At 51.7% G+C, this 26,539-nt stretch overlaps 1 protein-coding gene across 2 annotated transcripts; it reads right to left on the reverse strand.

Moving 5' to 3' along the window:
• Positions 1–1,442: 1,442 nt before the first annotated feature.
• On the reverse strand, positions 1,443–21,473 carry ODAD4 (outer dynein arm docking complex subunit 4). 2 transcript variants are annotated; one of them, XM_054593648.1, is made up of 12 exons: positions 21,351–21,473; positions 19,352–19,483; positions 18,944–19,094; positions 18,229–18,290; positions 17,790–17,955; positions 16,235–16,459; positions 15,848–16,055; positions 10,970–11,056; positions 9,552–9,748; positions 6,652–6,752; positions 4,297–4,381; positions 1,443–1,981 (listed from the first exon to the last, which is right to left on the reverse strand). In XM_054593648.1, the coding sequence occupies exons 1-12, from the start codon at positions 21,471–21,473 to the stop codon at positions 1,443–1,445; spliced, it is 2,076 nt and encodes a 691-aa protein (XP_054449623.1). The 2 variants fall into 2 exon arrangements, with proteins under 2 accessions (XP_054449623.1, XP_054449624.1); XM_054593649.1 differs by lacking the exons at positions 1,443–1,981; positions 6,652–6,752 and having other exon boundaries at positions 4,347–4,381; positions 21,351–21,416.
• Between the last annotated feature and the right edge of the window lie 5,066 nt (positions 21,474–26,539).

Consider the following 26,539-nt stretch of genomic DNA (forward strand, 5'->3'; position numbering starts at 1 on the left):
CGGAGCACCTGGGACCAGCCGGCAGGGCAGCAGCAAGGGGTGTGGGGTAGGGGGTTCTCCGGCCTCTTAGTTTTTGGGTTAATAATGAACTCTTTAAAGAGGAAAGCAGTCACCCTTGCCCTGTCCCTCCCCAAGGGGAAAGAAAAGAAAGCAGTGTCTTGCAAATGCAAGGTCATATCCTATCTTTATATTAAAATTTCGATACTTTATTCATCATGGGTTTTTGCAATTTTTTTTTTTTTACAATATTGCATTAAAATACTGTTTATCTTGCTTACTGAGTTGGTGCCCCTGAAATGCCTCACTTGCCTCACCCTAGTCCAGGCCCTGCCCCAACCTAAATTCAGCCTCAGCTCAACCCTGCTGGGAATTGTGGGGACAGAACCAGGATGGTAGTGGCCAAAGGGACAGATAAATAACCTTAGTGAAATTCTAATTCATCCTCTGAGGCAGCTGCTCAGCCGCCACTTCCTCTGTGAAGCCACTGAAGGCTTGGGTGGATTTTGGAGAATGGGTCTGTGCACCAAGGGCTGTGCTAAGGGCTCATAAAGCGCACACAGCAACCCCTGAGCGGGGCGCCCTTCCTACAGAGGAGGGGGCAAGAGGCTTGGGAGCCTGCCTGACTGGGCTGTATGGGCAGAGGTCGCACACTTGCGCTTGGACCGGCCCTGTTCCTACTCTCAGGCTACTTTCTGTCCTTGGGCAGGAACCTTTTTCTCCCTCTGGGCCCCCAAGGGACAGTCCCCTATGAATGCCAGCATTCACTTCCTTCTGCTTTCAGGGCCAACGGTTTACAAGGAGGTCTCCCTCACCAAGTGATGGTTCATTATTTCTTCCGGAGAGCCTCCCACAGTGCGCTGCACAAAGTAGGTGCGCAGCAAGGTGGGCCAATGGTAGGCAGCTGGGCGGACGGGACATACCTCTACTCCCAGTCCTTTCTCTTTCCTCCTCCGCCCCCATTAAGCTGTCCTCGTTCTTGGAGCTTACCTGTTTCTCCCCCTCCTGAAACTCTTCTTAGCACCTTTCTTTTTCTACCATGTGGTTCCTCCATAAGGGCCTGGGGAGAGGACCATGCTTCGCACCTTGATCGCACTCTAGGGAGGGCCTTGTTTGGGGGCCTCTGTATTTCTCACCAGCCCGGGGGGAAGTCAGAGTTCATGGGAAGTGGTACCCCATGCTGTCATTCATTCCCTAAGGCTCTTCTGAGAACGGGTGGGGGTGAGGAGGAAAAATGATAGACTCGGCATTTGTAAGAGTGAAGGATATATATTTAAAGGGAAAACAGTATCAGAAGGAGGGAGAGGTGACCCTAGGGCCCAGGACACACGTTTCCTAGAAAGAAAATCTCAAAAGTCTAGTTTAATAAGATCCCCCATGGTCCCTGTGAACACCAGCCTCCTGATCCTAATGCCTACTCATAATTCCTTCATTCATCTTTCTTTTCATCTTTTTCCATTTTCTTCAGCATTTTCTGTTTTCATTTCTTCTATTTCTCCCAATTCCATTTCCCCCAGTTCTTCCAACTCCCTTCTGCCAGCTTCTGAAAGCCTCTCCTCTTGTCCTTCCAATTCCCTTTTGATTAAGTCTTCTGAGAGTTTTTGATCCAGATTTGAAGACCTCCTGTAAATTTCCCTTGATTCCCTTCTGCTCACTTCTGGTACTTCCCTGCCTGCTTCTCCTGATCTTATGCCTAGTTCTCCGGACAGTTTCTTGGCAACATCTTCCGAATCTCTCCCCATGGCTCCCAGTTCTTTTCCCCTTGAGGAGCTGGCTCTTCCTATCTCTCTCTGCCTGTCTTCTTCTTGTCCAGGCACTGTGACGGTCAGAGTGTCTTCGTAAGACGATTCATCTTCTGTATCTTTCTCACGGTCAGCTTGCTCTCTGTCCCACTGCTTCATCACCTTCTCAGGTTCGTCTCTCCCTCTTCTCGTTGTTTCCTTCTCCTTTGCCATCCTTGATGTATTATCCAACACAGCATCCTCTACTGAAAAACAAGAGGAAGGAGGAAAAAGAGGTAAAAGTTCGTCCCTCTCTGGGCCCTGGTGCCCCACCCTGGGGGCCTGTGCTTGTAAGAGAAGCACTCCTTCCCAGAAGGAGAGAAGGGGGCTCATGCATTACTGAGCACCAGCCCTGTTCCAGGCATCACGTGAGCCCCACAGATACACCGTTCAATCGTAAGTGCATAGTGTCATGAAAGCGTATACTGTCATTGATTGGAGTTTGCAGTCAACCCACAGCACATTGTCTTTCCCTACAAGAAACAGCATAGGTGCTGGGAAAGGAGAGAGGGCTCTTTTCTCCAACAGCCTCATTCTGCATTTCTCTTTGTCCCTTGGACGCACATTTCATCTTTGGGTGGGAGGTTCCCTGTAAAAATAGGAGCAAACTGCTAGCAGTAAGTTCAGCTGGAGAGCTATTTTACAACCAGAGGGGTCCTTGCTCCTTGTTTTCACCAGCTACAGAGAAAAGCCACCAATCTCCTCCTGCGACGCCCCCACATTCTCTTCCTGGAAGCCCCTGGTCTCTAAGGTGCCTCCTGGGGCTCTGCGTCCACTGCCAGAAAAAGGCTGCCGTTTGGTGGTGAAGATTATGCAATGCTGCCACCTGCTGTTCTGCTGGGGGGAAGTGCCGGCAGCTGCCCCCGGCTGCAGGGCATTCCCGAGGAGGAGTTTTCGGGAGGACACCTTCCCCAACACAGGACCAGCCAAGATTGGCGAGGGCCTGTGAGGGAGGATGCCATTTCCCAGCTGTGTCCCTTCACACCTGTTGCTTCTGTGGCTTTTGACAGCAGCTCCCAGGTCATGTGGGGCAGAGGAAGAGCGGCCCTTTTGAGGGGATCCAGCCACCACAGGACAGGTGCTTGTTCATAAAGGGCTGCCCAGGTACCCACAGACTCCACACCCAGATTCCCACTACCATGCCCGGGTGAGAGAGGGCTTTGGCCTTGGTGCCTGGAGGCAGCTCTGTCCTCTCGGCTGCGGGGTAACTGTGATATGGCAAGAGCACCACAGAAGGGCAGACAGAGGCTGTCTTGTCACCAGGAACAGTGTGGGACCGCGGAAAAGCCCTGGGCTCGAGAGCCAGGCTGCCCCAGAGAGAAAACCACTGTGGGACTCGGCCCCTCTGCCTCTGTGCCACCCATGAAATCAAGTGAATAATAGTACTTATTTCACAGCGTTCTAGTGGGCTCAGGTGAGTCGGGACATAGCGGATAAAGTCCCGAGAAGAGTGCCTGGCACGTTGGAAGCACTGAATGGAGAATAACTTCTCTCATCGCTCATCCCCTCTGGGGTCCGTCCCTAATGACTCGGTGGGGCTTGGGGTCCTGTGGTCCTGCCACCTCCTCTTCCCTCACTTCCTTCAGAGGGCCTGGAGCCAGGGAGTCCAAGGCCTCTTTGCTCCCTGAGGCCTTGGGAGAAAGACTGTGGTAAGGCAGCTCCGTCTCTGCACCTCAGCCCACCCTCATGCCCACTGTCCCCTACCCCCACCCCTTCTCTACCCCTGCTGGCCCCAAAGAGCAGTGCCACACGCAGGGTTCAGCGTGGCTCTAACCAGACCACTGTGTGGCCCAGGCAGTTCAATCAGCTTCATTCAGCCTCCTCCGCCCCCCAAGGAGTAACTACCTTCTAGGGTGGTGAGGACTGAACAAGATGCTTAACCCAGTGCCTGGCACACAGGAAGAGCCCCAAAAGTATAAGTTACTGTCACCCCGCCTCTGTCTTGGCTCCTGCCATTCCCTGCCAGAAATGCCCTCTCTCTTCCATCTGGCACCTGGAAGAGCCTGGGGCACCGTGCGGAGCCTCAGAAGGAAGACCCTCCCCCTTTGGAGCCTTCCCAGTCTCCCCAAGGGAGACTGGGCGCTTTGCCTGAGCTGACGCAGAGGTCTCCCAGTTCAGTGCCCACTGCAGGAGCCCGCTGCGGGGCGACTCTCATCGCCTGACTTTCCCAGTGAGTGGGCTGTGGGCCACTCTGTGGCGGGGGGCTGAGCCTTTGTCTCCCCCGCATCTCACACCTCCCTGGCACTTAGTAAGTGCTCAGCTGATACTTGGTGAATTAATTGAAGAACTAGAGGGGTGGGTTCTCTGGGCAGACCCCAGCCCGAGGTGGGCTGGATCGCCCCCTTCTTCTGCCCCGGGGAAAGGCTGGGGCTGCTGCTGGCCATGAAATCAGGATGCTTGGTAGACGGTGCTGAGCCCTGGGACTGGAGAAACTCCTGGAAGCTGCGGCTGGGACTGACAGAAGGGAATGCAGAGGGGAAATTCTGAAGCTGCAGTCTCAGTGGCTCCAGGAACTCACCTTTCTCTTCCTTTTCTTTGAACAAATCCCTGTAGTTCGTTTTCTTCAGCTCATCGATGATGCCCTTGTTGGCATCGTCCAAAGCCTGTGGGTGAAAATAAACATAGACTAAAACAAACAAACGAACAAACAGTCTGTGGATAATAGAGGAGCCAGTAAACTCTCATAACCCTTATTTGGCACCTATACTTCCCCTTTCACCCAAGTCCCTACCCAGGAGGCAGGACACTGCACTACCCCACCCTCTCGTTTGCTCCTGGCCCCTCTGAAGGCTCCTGCCCCAGGTTAGTTGATATGCAGGAAACTGGAAGTACCCAGGCTAAGCGGTAGGAGGTACATGACTGCAGGGAACTCAGACCCCATTTCCCTAGGGCTTAGGCATGTACTTGGGAGGTGTGTGTATCTCCTGATGTCCGCCTTTTTTTTACCTAAGGTTTTCAGCCAATGCAAAGACTCAGTGCAAGTCCCTAATCCCGCAGCAGGGCAGCGAGCCGCGGAAGGAACTCAGAAACACGCTGCAGGGTGGGCCTGGGGCTGGCCTGCCCACTGAGGGGCTTCCGGAGTGGCTGCAGGGTGCCTGGGGGCCTGGAACTCAACCTGTGCACGTTTTGAGGGTGGGCTCTGCCTTCTTCCTCGTGACTTGCATGGGCGGAGCGCCCGTGGGGCCTCGGGACCGCCTGCTGGACAACCCCGGACGCTCTTGTTTAACGCTGGTCTGCACCCCCATACGCCTTGCTGCCTGGAGGTGCCAGTCTAGGTGGGTAAAAGCTTAGGGACCTGGTCCGGTGAGGAGTCACGTAGGGCCCTGGGGCTGTCAGGCACCGCAGTCACTGCCTTCTCTCTGCCTTTCAACCTTTCGAAACCCTGCCCAGCGATCCAGGGGACCGCAGACTCGAGGGCACGGGAAAGCCCCGCCCTGCCTGCCTGCTGGGGCGCTCTCACTCCGGTCCCCCGACCCCTAGGGCACCGGTCATGAACGAGGGGTTTTTGTTAGAACTTTCCTGACACCAAGCTTCTTGAGGGCCAGGGCCATGGTTGTTACCTTTGGACTGGACATTCCAGGCCAATTCGTGGTCAGCAAATACTTGCTGAGTTTGACCGCCATGATCTCTCCAATACTTGCAGAGTGATCGTGCAAGATTCACGGGAGAGACCTTGCATGTGAAAGAGGAGCGCTCCGCCTCTGGAGGCCGGATCTAAATGCAAGGTGCGCCGGCTGGGGGCACCCCTTCTGAGAAAGAGGACGAGGGGACGAGGGGACAGGCCTACATTGCCCTGGGCCAGGTGAAAGCAGGGCACAGACTGCCGCGTGGTGGGGTCCCTGTGAGAGCGATTCCTCCACCGTGACAGGGGAAGAGTGGTTTCACTGTGGTCCTCACAAACCGCGACCTCTCCCCCTAAAAATCTGAGTGTAGGTGACTTTTTTGCTGTTCCTAGACCTGCAGGTCCTGGCTGGCCCACCAGTTGCCTGGGGATCTTTGCCCCGACTCCGTCTGCCCTCTTGACCCAGCCCCTGGAGCCAGGCTAGGGTCTCCTTTTCTGCCTCTCACGGATGCCTCAGCACTCACGGCCTCCCATGGCTTCAGCCAGGCCAGACCCGGCGGTCCTCGTCCTTCGAAACCAGAATGAGGGCGCCTCCACTGCTGGCCGGCAGCACGAGGGAGGTGGCCCGAGGATTCACGCTAAGCTGCCTGGGCATCTGCAAGGCCAGCACGCTGCCCTGCGGAGGTCGCCCGTCTGCCTGCAGGGGCTCTCACCTGTGGTCTCCTGCCCCCTGAAGCTGACAGCCTAGGCCAGCCCCGTCCCACGGAAACCTCTGCAACCACGGGACCACTCGGGAGCTGCACGATGTGGCGCCACAGCCACGTGTGGCTACCGAGCTCTCGCAAGGTGGCCAGTGTGACTCAGGAACTGAATTTTAAAGGTTATTCACTTTTAATTCATTTTCATTTAAGTGGCCACACGTGGCCAGCGGCTGCCTTATGGAACAGTGAGGTCTCCCGGAGGGGGCAGCGTTTTTGAAACTGCAAAACCTAAATCAGCTTAGAAGGTCTGCATCGGCATTAAATAAAAGAAAATGAAAAATTAAATAGAATAGGAAATATCAGGGTCCAGAGTAAAGATAAATATGGTTTGTAAAATTTTCTAATTTTTTTTTATTTCAAATAAAAATCCGTGTATGGAGTTGCTCAATAAACTGGTAGGAGTGGCCAACATCTGAAAGGTACAGCCCTACCCGCGCTGCGCCCTGCGTTGTGGGGAGCCAACCTTTGTGGCAGGGCCCACAGTGGGGACGGAGGGCCCGGGGCTGCCCACCCCACGCCCCGTGGCCTGCCCAGCGGGGAGGAGGCTCACGCTGATGATGGCCTGCTGTGCCTCATTGTTGTGGAGAAGCTTCGCTCTCTCCAGGGCCTTCTCAAAGTTGTTCACGGCGGACTCGAAGTCCCTCAGCTTCACTGGAGAACAGAGGGGAGGCACAGCACAGGTAAGTGGTGGCGCTGGGTGCTGCGTGGCGCGGCTGCCCTTGCAGGTGCCGGGCCCCCTCAGGAGCCCCTGGCCCACCCGCCCCCGGGGCGCATGGCCCTGGGTGAGCTGGAGTCAGCCCCAGGCCTCGGGCAGCGGCACAGAGGTGCCCGGGGCCACCCTTCGCTTTATCTTCCCAGGCCATCTCCCCAGGAGGGACAGGATCCGGGCACCTGAGTCATTCAAAAGGGTAAGTGAGGGAAGGGGGCCTGTGTATGGATCATGTGTCTCTAGGACGGGGGCAGGGACAGCTCAGTCTTGCTCTCTATTCAGATTGTTGCAAAGAGGAAATCTATATTTTAAAAATGTTTGCTCAGATTTCTTAAAGAACTCTCTGGAGACCAAACAAAACATCGAAGGGTTGGATGTGACTCCTGGGCCAGCAGCTGGAACCCGAGCTCTTGGGGCCCAGCTTGCCCAGCGGTGCCATCTGAACTCAGGGAGGGGGCCCCTCCCTTTCAGAGCTCGCCCACGCCGCCGGTTAGTGCTGGAGCTGGGGCTGGGACGGCTGACTGCCCTGTAAGAGAGCTTCTGTTCAGGAAGGAAGGAGAGAAGTACTCACCCGTCAAGGTGTGGGGACCCCATATTCTAGCTTCTTCACATACTACTGCTTTCTTGTATAACTGAATACGTGATCCAGGGCATATGCGCCAGTTCCCGCTCTCAGTGCTTACATGCTCAAGTATTGCTTTATCTCTTTATACCAACCCCTACAGGTAGATACCATAATTACCCGTATTTACAGAGGATGAAACCAAGGCACAGAGTGGCCCTTGCATAGGTCTCTGGGCCAGAAGGGTCCGGAGCCCAAGGCCTGCCCCATAAGCTGTGCCGCCTCTAGAACCCAGTGGCTCCCAGCTGCTGCACGTGATGTTTTAAACTCCAGAACATGGAAACTGAGACCAGCAGCAAGGGGCCTGGTTCTCCAGAGGCCCTTAGGACCCAATAAATCTTGAAGAGTGGACTCAGGATAATGTCCACCCTGAGGGCTACATCCCATCTCCCCTTCAGCTAATACAATGCCCTCCTAAGAACAGAAAAACAGTTCTAGGAAAAGCCACAGTAATCGTGTCTGTGATTTACATTTAAAGCTGTCAGTGGCTTTCTCTACAGGTTTGGGAAAGAAGCTACGATTTGTAACTAGGCCCGTGAGGCCCTGTGAACCTGGCCCCTCACCAACCTCCTTCCCGCAAACCTCCTGGGCCCCCGGGAGCTCCAGCTAACATTAGTCTCCTTCGGCTATAAAATCAGCCCAATTCCTGTACCCCTTCCTAAGAGCTGTTCCCTCGGCTCTTGAAACAGCTGGTGCCTTCTCATCCTTAAAGTTTCTCCTTAAAAGTTACCTCTTCAGCCCTGACCCGTGTGGCTCAATTGGTTGGGCATCATCCTGCAAAGCGAAAGGTCGCTGGTTCCATTCCCTGTCAGGGCACATGCCTGGGTTTCAGGCCAGGTTCCCCAGTAGGGGGCAGGTGACAGGCAACCACACATTGATGTTTCCCTCTCTTTCTCCCTCCCTTCCCTCTCTCTAAAAATAAATAAATAAAATCTTTTTTAAAAGGTTACCTTTTCAGACAAGAGGGCAGGAAGTTGTTATTGGTAAGGTACCAAGTATTTGAGGTATGAAGAAATGAATGAATGATAATGCCCCTGATATAGCACTGGTCCCATTTCCTGCCTTACTGGGAGTCAGCTGTGCACCTGGAACAGGAGGAGCAGCTTAGCACAGCTTAACAAAGCCCGAGATTTGGGGTTGGATAGAACTGGGTTCTAGTCCCAGCTCCACCGTCTAGTAGCTTGTGACCTGGAGCCATTTCCTTTTTAACTTCATATTGTGAAATATTTCAAAGATACACAAAAGGGAAAGGAGTAGTATAATGAACCCCAGTTATTCATCACTCACCTTCAACAATTATCAAAATATTGTCAATCTTTTTTTAGATGTTTCTCCTTATCACTTTCCCTTTGCTGCTTTTTTTTTTTTTTAAAGGTTTTATTTACTTAGAGAGAGGGGAAGGGAGGGAGAAACACATCGATTGGTTGCTTCTGCACCCTGACTGAGGCCTGAACCTCCAACCTGGGCATGTGCCCTGACTAGGAATTGAACTGGTAACTTTTCAGTTCACAGGCCGGTGCTCAATCCACTGAGCCACACCAGCCAGGACGCTTGCTGTTCTTTTAAAAAACAATTTCATTGAAATGTAATTCACATATTATAAAATGCACCCATTTCTAAGTGTGCAGCTCAATGGTTTTTAGTACATTTATTGAATTGTGCAGTAAGCACCACAGCCCAGTTTTAGAACATTCTCATCACTCCACAAAGTCCCCTTGTGTGACCTGGGGCAATCTGCCGAAACGCTCAGTGCCTCAGTTTCCGCATCTGTACAACGAGGACAGCGATGCCCACATAACTGGCTTGCACAGTGATTAAATGCAAGAGTGCTGATGTAAGGAGCACCAAGGCAAGATGAGGTGGCACTGTTTGGATGGCCACACAGTGACCCTCAAGGACAGGGGCAGCTCTCAGGGTGCCTGAAGCCCTCACTGAACTTAGCTCAGAATAGGCACCTACGCCGGTCAGAACAGAGGGGTTGCGCTGCGCTCTCAGAATCAGAACTAATATGGGCAGGGGCACACTGGGATGTCAAGTTTGGCCCACAGAATTCCCAGCCCAGGCGTGGCAGCTGGACCTGAGGGCTGGGAAAGGTAGGGTGTCCTCTCTGAGCCCATACCTTGTGCCTGTGCCACCAGAACACTGGCGTTCAGCTGCCACTCAATGTCCCCTTCTTCCTCTGCACATTGCTGGGACTTCTCGCCATAATTCTGGGCCTGCCAGGCCTGGTCCAGCTCCAGGTAGCAGCGGCCGATCTCATGGAACAGCCAGGTCTTTTCCAGAGTGGTTTTTGCCAGAGGGATCTTCTCTTCCCACCTGGGGACATGACGAACCAGGTCAGCCTCTTCCGCTCTAACGCCGTGCTTGGCCGCAGGAGGTCAAGGCCTCCGCTGAGAAGAGCTCCCCTCTACCCACCAGTTCTTTCCGATAAGGGGTGGTGCTAATGAGCCGTAACATTTTTTAAAAACGTTAAAAACTTTTTAACGTTTTTAACAACTATTTTGGAACATCTATGGGATCAAATTTGATACAACATTTGCAGTTAACGTTTACAAGTGTCATGTGAACTAACATTAAAATACTGTTCAAGAATATCCTTAAATATATACAAGAAAAAAAATGAATGCAGAAAGAAGAATGGAATGAGAACCAAAAAAATCAATTAAAAAGTTAAGAGTAGGGTTAGGGTTAGTACTTATCCTGGGGTGGTGGGATTGGATAGTTTTTCTTCTATTTTTCTGTATTTTCCAAATTAATATTTAATAATAAGCACATTTTGCTCTAAAACTTTTTATTATAAAAATACGTAAGTGAACTCTTGTACTGCTCTGTCTCCGGCACATAGACACCAGGGGCCCTTCAGGAAACCAAAGACGTGTGGCAGAGATGCACAGGTCTATTCAGTCAAGTGACAAGGGCCTGGAGGCCATTTCACTCTGTGCTAAGCGAGGGGACCAGAGCAGCTGGCTCGACCAGCCCAGGCTGGCCTCTGGGCCAGGCCTGCCCCTGGAGTCTGCCTGGGCCGAGGAGGTCACGAGCCCTGGGATTGGACATCCAAAGCCCAGCAGTTGGGCCACCTGCAGTGTTCAGACTGTCCCCACTGACCCCACATGACCGCAGAGTCACGGAAAAGTGTCAGAAGTCCCAGACTCAACCTGTCTGCCGATTCCTGAACTGCTCAGGGTAAGGGCCACCTGGAATGCTTGTTAAGGCAGATCCCTGAGCCCCGACCCAGACCAGGGGAATTGAAATTTCCAGGGAAGAGGCGAAAGAATTCACATACCTAACAGATGTTCAAGTGATCCTGGTCACTGGGACGTTCTGAGGAAATGCTGATTCTAGTCTATTCATTCATTTAGCTGTTGAGCCCCTCAGTTTACAACGTAGCTTTCCCACGGTCACCTAGCGGAGCCAGGAGCCAAACTAGGGTCTTCTTATGTCTCTTTGCCTGGCATCCTGGCCCCAGGCTGGGAGTCTGGTGTGAGGGTGGGAAGTCTGGGCCCCAAGGTGGGGAAGGGGCAGGCCGTGGTCACTCACGTGTCGATGGCCTGCTGGAATTTCCCCACACGGGCAAAAACCCTGCCAATGTTGTCAAGGGCTCTCGACTTGGCATCAGGAAGGTCACTGCGGGGAAGAGTCGTGACAAGTTGTTCACTAGCAATCAGTCATTCTAGGTACTGTGCAAGCAGAAAGGAAGTCAAAGACGGGCCCTGGCCTCGGGGACTCAGGGGCTCAGGGTCCAGTTTAAGGGACATGCCCAGGCTGCCAGGGATCACACACCCACGGGGCCTCTCAAGCCCTAAAGCCAAGAATGAACATTATTGGGACCTTTCCGGAGGGCTACCTTTGGAGTCAACGGTTTGCAAAGATGTCCCTTGGATCTATGAATTCCCCTTCTGGGAGTTTACCTCAAGCAGTGACATTAAGGCACTGTTTATGACAGTAAACACTGGAAACAATCTAAATGTTATCAGTGCCTTAGCACTGGCAATTTTTGTGTATGGAAAAACATCCCTGATAAATTAATAAGTCAGATTGTAGGACTATATCCTATGTCTTTCACACCGTTCTGAGGAAAAATAAATACGAAGGCCTGCAGCATGTTGCTGTGCTCAGGCTTTGGCAATGACGGAAGGGGCCGCGAGCCAAGGAGTGCAACGAGCCAGTTCCAGAAGTTGGAAGAGGCAAGGAATCAGTCCCCCTGGAGGCTCTAAGTAGAGTGAGGCCCTACCAACACCTTGATTTTCGCCTATCAAACTGCCATTATATCTATAACGTTTAGGCCCTGCCAGGGCCCAGAAGTGGGCATTTTTAAAAGTAGAGAGAATGTAAGTCTAACTATTGATAGTGATTACCTAAGGGAAATGAGAATATGAGGGAAACTTTTTATTTATCCATATTATTGCCCTGGCTGGTGTGGCTCAGTAGATTAAGCACCAGCTGGCAAATGAAAAGGTCACAGGTTCAATTCCCAGTCAGGGCACGTGCTTGGGTTGTGGACCAGGTGCCCAGTTGGGGGCGTGTGAGAAGCAAATGATCGGTGTATCTCTTACACATTGATGTTTCTCTCCCCCTCTTTTTCCCCTCCCTTCCCCGTCTCTAAAAGTAAATAAATAAAATCTTTTAAAAAAACTTATCCATATTATTTAACTTTTTACAGTATTCATGTATCATCAGGAAAGAGAGTTAGACATTTCCATAAGGAAAAAGACAATTGCACCCCCACCTCAGCTGTTTACCATGACCACATGCACAGCCTGAGCTCTCTGTTCAAAGGTACCTCCTTCCTAACAAATGACACAGGAAGGCCTCGCCCAGCCCCAGGCCCTTCCCCCAGCATTCCCCGTGCACCCTCGCCCTGTCTGGGCCTCTGCGCCCCTCCAGCTCCTGCAGCCCAGGTGGCTCCCATGTCTTCCGTGACGCTCTCCCATCTATCCAGTCCTCCCCCTGTGGCCAGCCTGCCTTTCTCAAATGCAAACCTGAGCAAGACATTCACCTGCACGCCTATCTGGGGGAGTTCCCTGCGGAGACGGGGCAGCCCAAATGCCCACAGAGGGGCGGTTACACAAATGGCTGCGCGAGCTGAGGGGCCATTCAAAGAATGGCACCCTCCCCAAGACGCACTTAAAAAACAAAAACAGAAATGAGTTGCTTTTGCTTTAAAAATCCCATGTAGGCATAGAGGTACCTAAATATGTAGGTAAATGCATTAAAAAGGGGCCAGAAGGACACATGTCAACTTGTTCGCAGTGAAGTGAGGGGGGGGCGGGGAAGAGAGGGAGACTGCCAGGTTTTGCTCTCAGCACCACAGGGCTGGGAACCAAGTACAACACTGCAGTGCTTGTGTGGAATCAGACTCACCCGCCTTTAGTCCCTTCAGACTAAGGTCTTTCCTGCTCAGCCTGGCTTCCAGTCCTCCCACTCCCCACGGGTCCTGGCCCCCAGCCCGGCGCACTACCTGCAGTTCCCCAAATCCTCCAGCTCTGCCACATCCCTCTGCTCGAGGGGCCCTTCTCCCTGTTTGCCGCCCCTTGCTGACACCCCTGATCTCTCCGAGGCCTCCTTGGCTCCCAGGAGGGCTCCCTGCTGCCTCTCTCCTTGGACCCTTGACCATGCTTTGCTCCTGCCGCTCCCACACCGCCTCCGATGTCAGCCTCCCCTTGGAAGGTGGGGGCTCTGTTACGGTGCAATGAATGAGTAAGTTGTAATACAGGAATTTATTCATAACAATAATGTCATATGTAATAGTAATGAGAAAGCATGCGATCAAATCATCTATAGAGTATTCAAAGAAAGAAATGAGGGCTGGGGTCATTGAAGAAACTACTTACACAAGTTGGGATCTGAGTGGCACCTGGAAAGATGCCAGGTTTTTCAGGGGAGGGGGCAGAGAGGGTGGGGTGCGGCTGCCGAAAACAAGGGAGAAGCTGGCGCACCAGAACGCACAAGGAAGACTGGAGGCCCGTTTGTGGATGTCGTAAAGGAACTAACTCTGGGGAATGCCTCTGTTTGTTTAGCCATTCAGCATACGTTTATTGCGTGCCCATTTGTGGCAGGTGCTGGGGAGAGAGAGGGAATGTGAGATAGTCTTATCCAGAGTCCAGAGTCTAGTGGGGCAGACAGGATAGCATGAGTGTGGAGAGAGAGCAAGCGGAGGGATTTCTAAATCATCCTTGGGGCTCATGGAAACCCTTCCAGAAGGAAGATACTTATTTAAATGTTGAAGAATGGGTAGAAGGGAGAGGATGAAGAAAGGGCTGGCCAAAGAGGAGGTGCCCTTCAGGGACGAGCAGGAGCAGCGCCACAGGCTGCTGGTGGGGCACAGTGTGCAGGGCCCTGGAGAGAGCCGGGGCGGGAGGCCAGGACCAGCTGGGGAGGGAGGGCAGCAGAGCCGGGCGCTTGGACTCTGACCATCAGTTTGGTTCGCACAGAAGGGCCAGCTGGGCCGCAGGAAACCCAGGTCAGAGGAAAGAGGCAAGAAGCAAGGAGGGTCTGCACTGGACTGTGGGAGGGAAACCGAAGGGGAAGAGGCAGCGTGGACAGGAGCTGGGTGGGCTGAGCAGGGGCAGTGAGGGAAGGGAGGTGCCTGGGAAGCAGCCTGGGCTCCTTCTTGGAAACCGAGTGGCCACAAGTGGCATCCTCACGGATAGGGAGCCCTGGAGCAAGAGGTTTGGGAGGAACATAGGGGATTCTACTTTGGACCTGGTAAATTTGGGGTTCCTGCGGAACATCCAAATGGAAATGCCTTGGAATCGATTGGATATGCAGGTCCGGGGCTTGGGAGAGCGTCTGGTCAGAAGTAAAGACTTGTATTTCTTTAGGGCATGGGATATAGTTGGATCCAAATTACTGTATAGACATATCTTAGTTCTCCTAGCCCCTGCAAGTCAGTGTTAAGATGCCTTCACTAGAGATGAGGAAACTGAGGTGAGCACCCTAATCAAATCCACACCACTTCTGGGGGCCAGAGCCAGGGGTCGAGTCAGGTCTGCCTCGAAAGCTGGGTGGCTTTTTTTTTTTTCTTCCTGCTTCTGAAATGGCCAATGTGTGAAACTTCTGCTCAGTACAGCGTAGGCAGGTGAGAAATGAACTGGAAATGGGTGCCATGCAGGGCTCCGACGAGAGAAGCAGAGGGCGGGAGGCAGCAACGTTCAGGAAACCCAGTTTAACCCAAACGGAGGACTGACATCAGGGAGCTCTGCACAAGTAGCTCCACGGAGGGCCTTGAGTGTCAAGCACAGGCGTTCGGTTAACCTGCAGGCAAGGCAGGGCCAAGGCCTGTCTGTCAGCAAGGGAAGGAGGGTTGGTAGGTGAAAAGCAGTGTGTCTCTAGGGGTGACACATATGTGGGAGCAGCTGGGGGCAGGGGGAGCCAGGGGCCAACCTGTGCATAGACACACGGTGATAGGAGGCTGAAAGAGGCTCAGAACCGTGGGGCAAGGAGGGACCAGGTAGGAGAAAGTCACAAATGGCTCCTGCGGTTCAAACCACATGGCCAGAAAGCCACGGTACCTCTGAGAGCGGGCCTTCAAGTCCGGGAAAGGCTGGTTCCTGGGAGAGTTGATATTACTGTAACTACGGAGACACAGCAATGTCCTGAGGTCTTTCTGTGTCCTCTGCATGCCGTCCTCCCTGCTACCCTATCAGGAGGGGCTATGGCTATGTCCACCTGACAGAAGAGGCACTGAGGCCCCTGCGAGGTTAAGTGCCTTGCCTGGGAGATACAATTCTGAAGCTCAGGTCGGCCGGACGCCAGAGCCCAGGCGCTCGGTCAGCGCCACGGTTTGAGAGGCCCTGGCTGGGCCCGACCCCACCCACCTGGTCCAGCCTCCCCTTGGCCACCCTTCCTCTGGCAATTCGCTGCGCTCTCCAGCCTTAAGCTTCCCCTGCCTGCCTCAGTGCCTTCCCGCAGGCCAAGCGTGCACCTGAAAGCCCAACCAAAGCCTCCTGGGATATGCTTCTCGGAGCACTGGATCCTGAGCTTTTCCTTCATGACGCTCGTCACTATGGCGATTTATTAGCTATGCCACTTTTTCTTTTGCAGCTGCAGGGAAACGACCCTTGTGCCTGGTCACTGCTGTGCTCCCAATGCGAGCAGCACCTGGCCCGCCTAGGGCTGAGGAGGAATGTTTGTGGACGTGAAAGGATCCCTAAGAGCAAGACCATTGGGAGCTTTTTAGAGTTTGGGGCCAGTGCCCCCATCTTTGGGGCAAAAAAGCTGACAGTCTCATTCCGCCCCTTACCCCCAGTCCTGGGCAGGGGGCTCCTCCCTCCACAGGGTCGACCTCGGGCATGCAGGGCAGAAAATTGGAGATTGGTCGCCAGCAGGCCTGGCAAAAGGCCGTGACACACAGCCCCAACCCCCTTCCGCCGCAGGCCCCTGGGCCTCAGCCTCCCGGCCTCCCTGGGCACTCACTATTCCTTGGCGATCTCCAGGTCTTTTCTGTGGCTCTGCAGGGCTGCTACCATTTGCCCCAACTCAATCTGGGCATTCCCTATGCAGCTGTACAAGTTTCCAACCAGTTCGTCCTTGTTGGGCACCTCTTCTTTGTTCCATTCCAGCACCTTCTTCAGCACTTTCTCAGCTTTCTGAAGGCTCCCTTCAGCACTGCCGCTGGTCAGCACTGGGAAGGGGAAGAAGCGATGTGGAGGTGGCAGCAGCCTCTTCACGTCTAAGGGGAGACCCACCTCTCCCCACCCCACCCCCCATGCCATCCACAGCCCAGGGAAGCCAGTGACTCCGGCCGCTCTCTTGTTCCCCATCCCACCTGGCAAAGGCCCCGGCCCCCAGAACACCACCCACGCATGTCGATGTCTTCCAGGCTCTTGAGGATGTAATGGGCCGTCTGTGAGGGGCTGCGTTTGCGGTTCCGCAGCCATTTCTCTTGCATCAGCTTCCGGTCGCGCTCCCTGGCATAGATGGGCTTCTGCTGCCTCCAGAAATTACTGCGGGAGTCCAGGTAGTTGATGCCAGTCATGATGAGGTCCTCCACGGTCAGGCCACGCTTGATGGTGCCTTTGATCAGGTCTGTGGGAAAGGGTGGGAGGAGGAACCCACCAGGGCGGGCATCTAAGGGCGTTGCCTCCTCTTGGCTCCTGTCCCTGCTTCAGGGGCCCCCGTAGGGAACTCTTTCTGGAGCTACAGAACCAGTGAGCAAAGCTGGGCATGTGGGTGGCAGTGTGGGTCTATCTGGGCCCGGATGAGGCCAGAGCCCCGCTTTCAGCCATTCCTGCGATACAGAGCTTGATGCGCAGGCCCCTTATGGCAAGATGGGGAGAGCTAAAGAAGGGGCAGCTGGTGGGTAGCCCCCAGCTTTCAGGGCTCCCACATTTCATGCCGTGTCCTCAGAGAAGACAAAGTCTAGATGTGCGACCTGGCCCACGTAGCCAGTGCCCAGTGGTGCCCCGGGTGCTCAGTGGGCCAGTGCAACCTGGGAGCTGGAGGGGTGCGCCCGAGTCCTGCCCACCACCTGCGCAGAAGTTAGAGCTGGCAGCGGAGCTGCAAGGCCAGTGGAGGTGAGGTTCGGCTGCCCCTTCCCTCGCAGGAGCTGCCCTGGGGGAAGGAAGTGCCCAGGCTGGTTACAGAGATGTGTCAGCGGCAGCGGGTAAGCTGCCCTGTGACACAGGCCTACAGGGGATCCTGCTGAGGCTTTGGAAGTCAGTTCTGAAGAGTCACTTGATTCGAGGGCTTGATCCCTGCTCAGGCTTGTCAGCTACTAATAGTCCCATCCCGCATGGTTACGTAAAGTGACTGTTGCGAGGCTCCATCCCATTCTGTCACTGCCAGCACAGTGTGGCAGAGAGAACACAGAACCAGAGGTTAAGAGGCCTGAGCTCTGGTATCAACTCCGCCATTAATGTGCTTGTCCCCTTCAACGAGTTACTCCCCATTCAGCGTCTCCCGCTCCTTGTCTATAAAAGGAAAGGCTGTACCAGACAAGGTGTGGAACATTCTAGTATTAGTGTCCTAGGATTCCCCTCTAGTGCCTCCCAGCTGGATTACTACGCCCTTTATACTAACTGAAGGCCGAGGCAATGCCCCCTTCAGAGATAAGCTGGTAGAGGAACCCAAATCTTTGGAGTTCCCTCCCCACGTACACAGCGCTCAAGAGCACAGGTTCTGAAATTGAACTTCCTGGATTCAAACCTGAAAGCTGTGTCACTGCTTACCTACTTGGGACCTGAGGTGACTTAACCTTCCTGCACTTCAGGTGAAGCGTCTAAAATGAGAGTAAAACCTGTCCATCAGAATGTGCTGGCTGGTCTTAGGGGACAGGCCCTGACTCTGCCTCACGCATTCAGCACCCAGCCCAGATTCCCTCTGCCTTGTTTCCTTATGCAAATAAAGTTTCTGAAACCTTCGTCCAACAGGAGCTTTTCCAGATACTCCTTGTCCACATAGAGCTCGCCCAGGAGCTGGCGGACAGTCTTCTCACTCTTGAAGGAGCCCCTCCGCTTGGACTCTCCCTTGGGGTGGTGTAATAGGTGTTTCACAGGATGCGGCTTCTGCAGGGCTTTCTTATTCTGGGAAGATGGAGCGACACCCAACAGGGCTTCAGCACAGAGCACAGACAATCCAGGGACCAGAGTCTGCGATCCCAAACTCTTCCTCCAGGGCCTCTGGCCCAGCAACAGCCAGGACCCCAGGACCTCTCTAGAGCTGGGGCAGAATCCCATGGCTGCCTGTGATGGGTAGAAGCCAGGTTCTCCCGGGCAACAGACCCACTCCGACTTGTGTGCCTCACACACGTGGCCTCTTCCCTTGAGGGGATGCAGCCTCAGAACCAGGGCCCTTACCTCGGCCTGCTTGCTCAGGAAGGAGAGGTCTCCCTTGTTCTCCAGCTTAATTGAAGAAGGACCTGCAAAGACAGAAGCCGGGGCTCAGGTCGGCCAGGCCTCCAGCAAGATCTATCACACGTTTTTATGTGGACATGGCTGCCTTTGGCAAGGGGATGGTGGATATTGCTGCAAAGCTGGCTCTGAGACGGCCTGGCAGGCAAGTAGTAAAGGTTTGGTGTAAGAGCCTTGCTAGCTCAAGGCCATGGCAGCCAGATTTCCAAACAAGGAGAGCTCTCCATTTCATGCCACTCCCACACTCTGCCATCCACACTAGCAGGCCCTCACTCCTTCCTCCTCCCCGCTGACCCAAGGCTCTTGGTGCACAGCGGGTACAGGAGGAAGCCAAAGACTAGGGAAGACTAGGCTCAGGACTCCTTTCTACCTATGACACCAGGCCCGAAAAAGGCATATTCATCTGACTCGGGGTGAGGGAAAGAGCCCTTCTTACCTGGCGTTGAGGATAATCAGACACTGCAGTGCTCAGTGGGTCGGGGACTGGCCCTCCCAGTGAACAGTTCCTAACCCTCAAAATCAGCAGTCAAATCCCAGCATGGGACTCCCTGCGGGCCTCCTGGTGGTCACCATCCAAGACACCTCAGGCCATCCTCCAAACCCAAGCATTCTAAGCATTCTGAGACTTCCTGGGTAAGGGAAAGGCCTCATCGTCACTCACTTCCCACTGAGTTGTTGATGGCCTCCTGGGCTTTCTGAATTCCAACTTTGAATTCCCGATCAGGCCACAGCTTGTAACCTCGATGATAGAACACCAAGGCAAACTCAAAGTCTCCCATGGTGTACAGGGTCTCAGCCTTTTGTAAAATCCCCTGAAATGAGAGGAAGCTGAGTCAAGGTGGGCAGACAAGGCCTTGTAGGACTCGGGTGTGGTGGGACAGATGGGTTCTAGGTTGAGGGTCAAGGCTGGGATACAGGGGCAGAAAGCAAGGCAAGTGGCCTAAGAGAAAGAGAAAAATGGCATCCACCTCTAAGCAGTCTGGCTGGTTCTTCCACCACTGCTAATCAGAGGGCGCTGCAGACAACGGCAGTGTTAAAGCAAGATGGAGTTCTCCACCCATACAGTCACCTTGCAGAAAGTCGGGTCCCCCTGGAGCGAAGCCTCGGCATCCTTCAGGGACTTCTCCAACTCTCCCATCTTCAGGAAGCACCTGGAGCGGGCAACCAGGCAGTTCTTGTCTCCATTCTGAAGGTGAAGAGCCTGAGAAGGGAACCGCTCGGTTGCCAAGCACCAGGCAGGGCAAGGTAGAAGCTGGACTGGAAGGAGCAGCCCAAACCCTCCTGCCAGAGCTTCAAGGGGACTCCTCGGGCCTTTGGATCTTATCAGATGAAAAGCAGCACCTTATCCATCTTTGCTCAGTCAACTCCATTGTCTGCATGTGGCTCATCTTAAACAAGGTCAAATCACAAGCTATTGTGGAAGCCACTGGTTGAGATGTGAGAATATACTACTCTGTGGATATATTGGATTTCCCTGTCTGCGATTCCTCCACTCCACGCAGACAATAGAATCTTAGGATGTTTGGTACACGCCAGATTCAACCACAAAGCTGAAATGGATGCACAACACACCCAAAATACATTGCAAAGGCTAAGCATTTTGAAGGCTAACAAAATGGATTTTAGGACCATCTGCAACCTGAGTTATCCATCGCACTAACCTTCTTCAGTTACATAGCTTATTGAGAATGAATCACTATTTCAGGCAATTAAGAGGAAAACGGCCCCTAACTGGTATGACTCAGTGGGCTGAGCGCCATCCTAAAAACCAGGAGGCACATGTGCCCACGTCAGGGCCCACGCCTCGGTTGTGGGTGGGGTCCCCAGTTGGGGGCAAGCGAGAGGCAACCAGTCAATGTTTTTCTCCTTCTCTTTCTCCCTCCCTTTCCTTTTCTCTAAAAGTAAATAAAATCTTTAAGGAAATAAAAATAAAAAAGATGAAAATGCCCGCAAAAGAGAAACTGTGACGGTGGCCCTAAAGTGGGCGCAGAACTCTTCCCCTGCTCACCACGCCCGCCCGCCCTCTGTGTGCGAGAGCGGTGCCCTATCCTGTGGTACTCTGACCCTCCTGATGCCTCGGACTGTAGCCACCGCTTTCTGAAGACCTTCTGACTTTTCCAGGAAGAGGAAGTAGCTACTCTATTTCATGGGGGAAAAAGCCACTGCCCACCCAAAGCTATCTTCCCTCAGGGTGTTCTTTTCTCTCAGCCTGAGGTTCTCCAGGATAAAACATGATCCAACCAGAGGAGAAGGCGTGCGGACGGGGCTCCTGAACCCCACTGCTGGCCCATCTGGTCAGTCATTTCCGGTTTTAGGGTGTGGTCAATGACGGAAGGGGAAAAAGACTCTGGGTAGCAGTTGAGAAGCTGGACTTTACGGCGGGTCTCTGGGCAGGTTTGAGATTGCTATTCTGCAACTCCATAGGGAAGAAGAAATGGCTATTTGTGGTAAAAGAAACGGTCACAGGAACATCTAAAAACTTACTTGTAAGCAAGTATCATCTGGTGGTTGGCACCTCAGAACTGGAGTCTGAGTGCCTGGGGTTGAATTCTTCCTCTGCCACTTGCTGGTTCAGTGAGCTTGGCCATGTTGCTGAACTTCCTTATCAATTTCCTTATCTATAAAATTGTGTAATAACAGTACTTCCCCCATAGGCGTATACTGTGGTTAGCAGTAGGCCTGGTATCTTAAAACACGACTTAGTCCCCTTAGGGTGGGGTGGAGCAATTGATACTAAGGTTGTGGATGATAATGTTAGTTAGTTACTGACCACCTCCCTTAGCAACTGGGACTTCACTTCTGCAAGAAGTCTCCCAGCCCATCTCCCGGCCAATGACGGGAAGTTGGGGCTGCTCTGTAGGAGGCCAGTCACGAAACATTTGAGTGCGAATGCAGGTGGGAATTGGTAGGAAATGGCTCGGCAGGGGCTTATCTGTCACAGTGGTGCATTAATCAGGAACAAGGGAACAGAAAGAACAGGGTCATCCAGGCATGACCAGGAAGGACCTCAGAGATAGCAGGAATCCAAAGTGGTGATGGATGATTGATAGGTTCAGAGCGTGACTCACGTTGCTGAAGCTACGGGCAGCTTTAGAGAACTCCCCGCAGAGATAGAGCCGCTCGCCTTCGGCCATGTAAGAGGAAAAGGTGCTTCGCAAGCCGTTTGTTTCTGGGTCCTCTGCGTCCGTCATGACGACGGGATTCGGAGCCGCTGAAGCGGAGAAAGGGAAAGCAGCCGGAGAACCTCGGTCTGGCTTGCGGAAACCCCGTCTCTTAGCAACCAGGATGCATAGAGAGCTACTTCCGGCCCCGCCCCTTTATCGTGCCAGGCTGGGGACAACCGCCGCCTGCGGCCGGCGTGCGCTTCGTGGTTGTGCAGCTGCGCACCGGTTGGAGGTGATTGCCGCGTGAGGTGGGTGTGGGGCGGCGCCGCTTCAGTGTTAGATGTTGCATCCTCCACCGGTTCTCTCCGTAGCTGAATCGTGTCCGAAATTTACAGCCAGAAAAATAGGAAGAGGATTGGGGGCAGAATTCCGAATAGGGATAAGGCACACGTGGCAAGGACACGATCACCGCGCGCGTGCTGCCGGGTGAGAGCGCTGGGCTTGGAGTCGGATAGTCCTTAGCTGGTCTTCATTCCCTCCCTAACCCTGCGACTGGCCGGGAAAGTCTCTGAGTCTTTAATTTTCCGCCAGATGAATGGGAAGATGATAAAATCTTCTATACGTGAGGGTCTGCATGAGACAAAGTGGAAAATAACGTTAGGTCCAACCACCAACTGAACACACGTATTGACCCTCTACTAATGGCAGGACTGGATCAAGGCCTTTCCTGACAGCCTTCCCTATTCCCTCCCCTCCAGCCCCTCAAAGAAGTGGACTAGGTTGCAACAAACACCCTTGCATTGACTGCATTACTTTTAAAATGCCAGCTTTTAAATGCATTACTTTTAAAATGTCCCAGTGTCAATGAGATTGTGACCTATACTAAGGCTGCTTGCAGAAGTGCTCAGTTGCTTATGGAAGGTGGTCAGTAAAGAGCTAGCATTATCCACAACCTTAGTAGCCATTGCTCCGCCCCACACTAAGGGGATTAACTGCTGTTTTAGGATACCAGGCACACTGCTAAGAGCAGTACAAGCCTATGGGCGAGGTACTTTTATTATTCGATTTTATAGGTGAGAAAACTGATAAAGAAGTTGAGTAATGTGCCCCAGATCACTGGACTAGCAAGCGGCAGAGGAGGATTCAACCCCAGGAGCTCAGACTCCAGTTCTCAGGTGCCAGCCACCAGACTATACAAAGGCAGGGAGGGATCTTGTGTTAATCCTGTATTTCCAGAATTCAACTCTCTGGCACACAGCAGGAGGTAAATAAATTATTGTGAAAGTTTATATAGTACAATGATCCCCTTAAGTGCACACACACACACGGAGTACATGTAGAGTCTGGGAAATCTGAGTAAGCTCAGTGGACTGTATCAGTGTCAGTTTCCTCGTTGTGTCTTTGTGCTGAAGCTCTTCAAGGTGTTACCATTGGGGGGAACTGGGTACAGGGATACATGGGACGTCATTGTATTATTTCTTACAACTGCATAGGAATTTACAAATTCATCTCAAAATAAAAGGTTTAAGAGAAGAATGCTTTTAATACCAAGATTAAAAAAAAGAAAGTAAACCCTGGATCCTTCCCTGGAAAGGTTCTGCCTAATCAGGGTGAACAATGCATAAAGAATAATGACTACCCAGAGTGATATTAAGTTATCCAAAGCTCTGTGTGCCAATGAGGGAGACGAGGACAGAGTGGCGTGAAGCCCAGATGAGTGAGGGATTCAGTTGGGGTTTGGTGTGGGTTAGACACAGCTTCACGGGGGGTTAAGATGAAAATGCCAGCGTAACTGAGCTGAGGGCGACATACCCTTACCATACGACCCAGCCATTCTACTCCCAGGAATTTACCCAAAAGAAATCAACACTGTACAGATTCATTCATAGCAGCTTTATTTGTCATAGCCCCAAACTGGAAACATATCCATTGATAGGTGAATGGATGCAAGTCACTTGTTTATCTACATGATGGAGTACTACTCAGCAGTAAAAAAGAAAGAACTAATGATACATACATAATATGGATAAACATCAAAATAATTATGCTGAGCCCTGACTGGTGTGGCTCGGTTGCTTGGGTGTCTGGGCCTAGTCCCGCAAAGCAAAAGGTCTCAGGTTCAGTTCCCAGTCATGGCACATGCCTGGGTTGCAGATTCAGTCCCCAGTTGAGGGGCATTTGAGAAACAGCCTATCGATGTTTCTCTTTTATATTAATGTTTCTCTCCTTCTCTTCCCCCCTCTTTAATAATAAAATAATAATGCTAAGTGAAAAAGGTCAGACAAAAAAAACTTTGATCTATATAAAATTCTAGAAAAAGCAAACTTAATCTTTATTGCCCCAAAGCAAAATGGTGCCGGCTGAGAACATGGCGGTTGGGCAGTGCAGGATAAATTACAAAGGGGTCCAAGGAGACGTTCAGGGATGAAGGATATGTGCATTCTCTTGATTGTGGTAATATTTTTTATAATATATTGATGCATTAAAACTGATCAAATTGTATGCTTTAAATTTTAAATATGTACAATTTATTGTACATCAGTTATATGAGGGAGTATCCCCCCAAAAAACTGGACTTTATAAAAATTTGTGTATTTATTCTTACATGTTTAAACTTCAGTCACCTTCATAGTACTCTCCATTTAATGCAATATGCCTATGGAGACTTTTTTTCCACTGCTCAAAACAGCATATGAACTCATCGATTTTGATGCCTTCTCTTGCTTCTGCTGTTTTTTGTTTCATCTCTTCCACAGCTGCAAAATGTTTCCCTTTGATGACTTTTTTCATTGGGGAAACAAAACAAAAAAGTCATTTGGGGTGAGATTGGGTGAATAGGGAGGGTAGGGCATGAGGGCCATGCAGTTTTTGATAAAAAAACTTATGAACCCTCAGCGTGTTGTGGGCAGGTGCTCCCGTAAGTCACCCATCATGAAATGGGCAACTGCGTTGAAGGAGTCTTCAAAAAAAAATTTCACTGGAGCCTCTCGCAGCCTCTCGCAACAACTCTAGCTGGTACACTGATACAGGTGGGTTCCTAGAACAGTCACCCAGCTGGGGAAGCCGTATTACAAGGGGCCTGCCCTCCAGAAGATCATTTTGGCCTTTTTTTTTTTTTTTTTGGCTAACCCCCTCATACATCGATAAAACTGTTTTTAAAGGAACAATAAAATAGCAATAATAGTTTGTGCTTTTTGGCAGTTTTCAAAGCCCTTTGTGATCTTCACCACACCCCGGTGAGGGGGGGAGCCAGGCAGTGTTTTCCTGGTCTCATGGATCAAACACTAAGGCTGAAAGAGGTGACAAGGTTTGCCCTAAGCCACAGCACCAGCACATAGGTGAGCTGTGCTGGGACCGATGCTTTGGGTTGGATGGTTAGGGTAAAAAGCACTAGAATTGGACCTCCACCTGTCCCAGCCATTCACAAGCTGGGCTCCTTACGTTACCTCTTTAAATCTTGTTTTACTGTGAATAGACCATAGGTACAAAAATATACATAAAACATACATGTGCAGTCTAATAAATAATTATAAAATAAACACCCATGTCATCATCACAATACATCAAGGAACATATTGCCCACAGGGGGCTGCCTGTGAGACCCATCCTGAATTACAGCCCCATCTCACCGCCTCGCTGCCCCAGGTAACTGCCACCCTCCTGGTCACCACCTTGGTCTGAGTCCCCATCATCTCTCTGGAATTACTAAATTACCTTCTAACCAGATCTCCTAGTTCCACCCTCAGCCCCTTCCTTCTCAACAGAGCAGTCAGAATATTCCTTTTGAAATGCAAGTCACATCTGTTCAAAACCCTGAAATGGTCCATTTCACTCAGAATAAAAGCCATTCTCTCCACACCCGCCCTGCCCCCGCCTCCAGCCACCTGGCCTCCGTAATGTTACTCAAAGAAAAACAACAGATGTGCTCCTTCCTCTGGCCTTTGCTCTGGGCATTTTCTCAGCCCACAGTGGCCTGCAATGGGCCTGGAATTCTCCCTTCAAACTATTTAACTGGCTCTCTTCCCTTCTTCATGTATTGCTCAAATCTCTCTGCAATGAGGTTTGTGCAGATCACTCTTTTTCATACTGCAACCCATTTGCGCTCTACCTCCAATTTGAGAATTCCTGATCCCCTACTCTCTTGTTTTCCTTTCTCCCTAGCACCACTTTCTAATATACTAAATAATTCTTTATTTACTTTATGGATTGTTTATAGCCGTTTCCCCTGAGCAAATGTAAGCTATGCAAAGGGTGAGCATCTTTGCTTATTTCATTCATCATTGTTGCTCTAGTGCCCAGAATAGTACCTGGCACATTGCAGGTACTCAGTAAATAGGTATGGGATGAATGAACCACTGTCCCGTTCTTTGTGATAACCATTTCCTTGCTTTTCTTGTAGTTTATCCAGCTATGTATTCATTCTAACTTAAAGAACTAATAGGTTTGCTTGTTTTAACTCCATGTAAACGATTCGCAGTGCATTAGTTGTTTGATGTTCTGTCTTTACTCAATATCATGTTTTTGAGATTAATTGATGTTTTGTGTGTAGCTGCAAGTCATTTAGTTTCCCACACCTGTCATGTTTTCCATTGTGTCAACACATCACAACCCATGAATCGCTTCCGCTGTTGAAGGACATCCGGGTTCCGTCCAGTTTTTGGACATTCTCGCTTGTGTCTCCCAGCCCATGTTTGTAGGAGATCCTCCAGGGTACACACCTGGGAGTGGAGCCGCAGGGTCTGAGTGTATGTTACTCTACAATTTTACTAGATAATTCTCAAAGTGGTAGTTGCATCGGCTTGCCCTCCTATCTGCATTAAAGTCACTTGTTTGGGCCTCAGTTTCCTCTGAGGTAGTTTTTTGGTTTTTTGTGGGTTTTTTTTTTTTTTTTTTTTGTAAAATAAGAGAATTGGACTAGGGGATTTCTGCAGTCTCGTTGAACACAGACACACAGATGCTGGCTCTGGCAGAACCTCCCTGGGGAGCTTCCCTAGGACACATGGGCCCTTGGCACCATTTGGAGGATGGTTACTGTTGGGCAAAAAGTGAGAACCTCGTGTTTCTTCACAGGATGGATCATTATGGGTCTCTGCTGTCAGCCCCTTTCTCTGGTTATCACAAGGAGAGAGGTGGGTTTAGAACTATACACTCAG

The sequence above is a fragment of the Pteronotus mesoamericanus genome, unplaced genomic scaffold (genome assembly GCF_021234165.1).
Source record: "Pteronotus mesoamericanus isolate MK-2021 breed Mesoamerican mustached bat unplaced genomic scaffold, CSHL_Meso_final scaffold_476, whole genome shotgun sequence".
Lineage (NCBI taxonomy): Eukaryota > Metazoa > Chordata > Mammalia > Chiroptera > Mormoopidae > Pteronotus > Pteronotus mesoamericanus.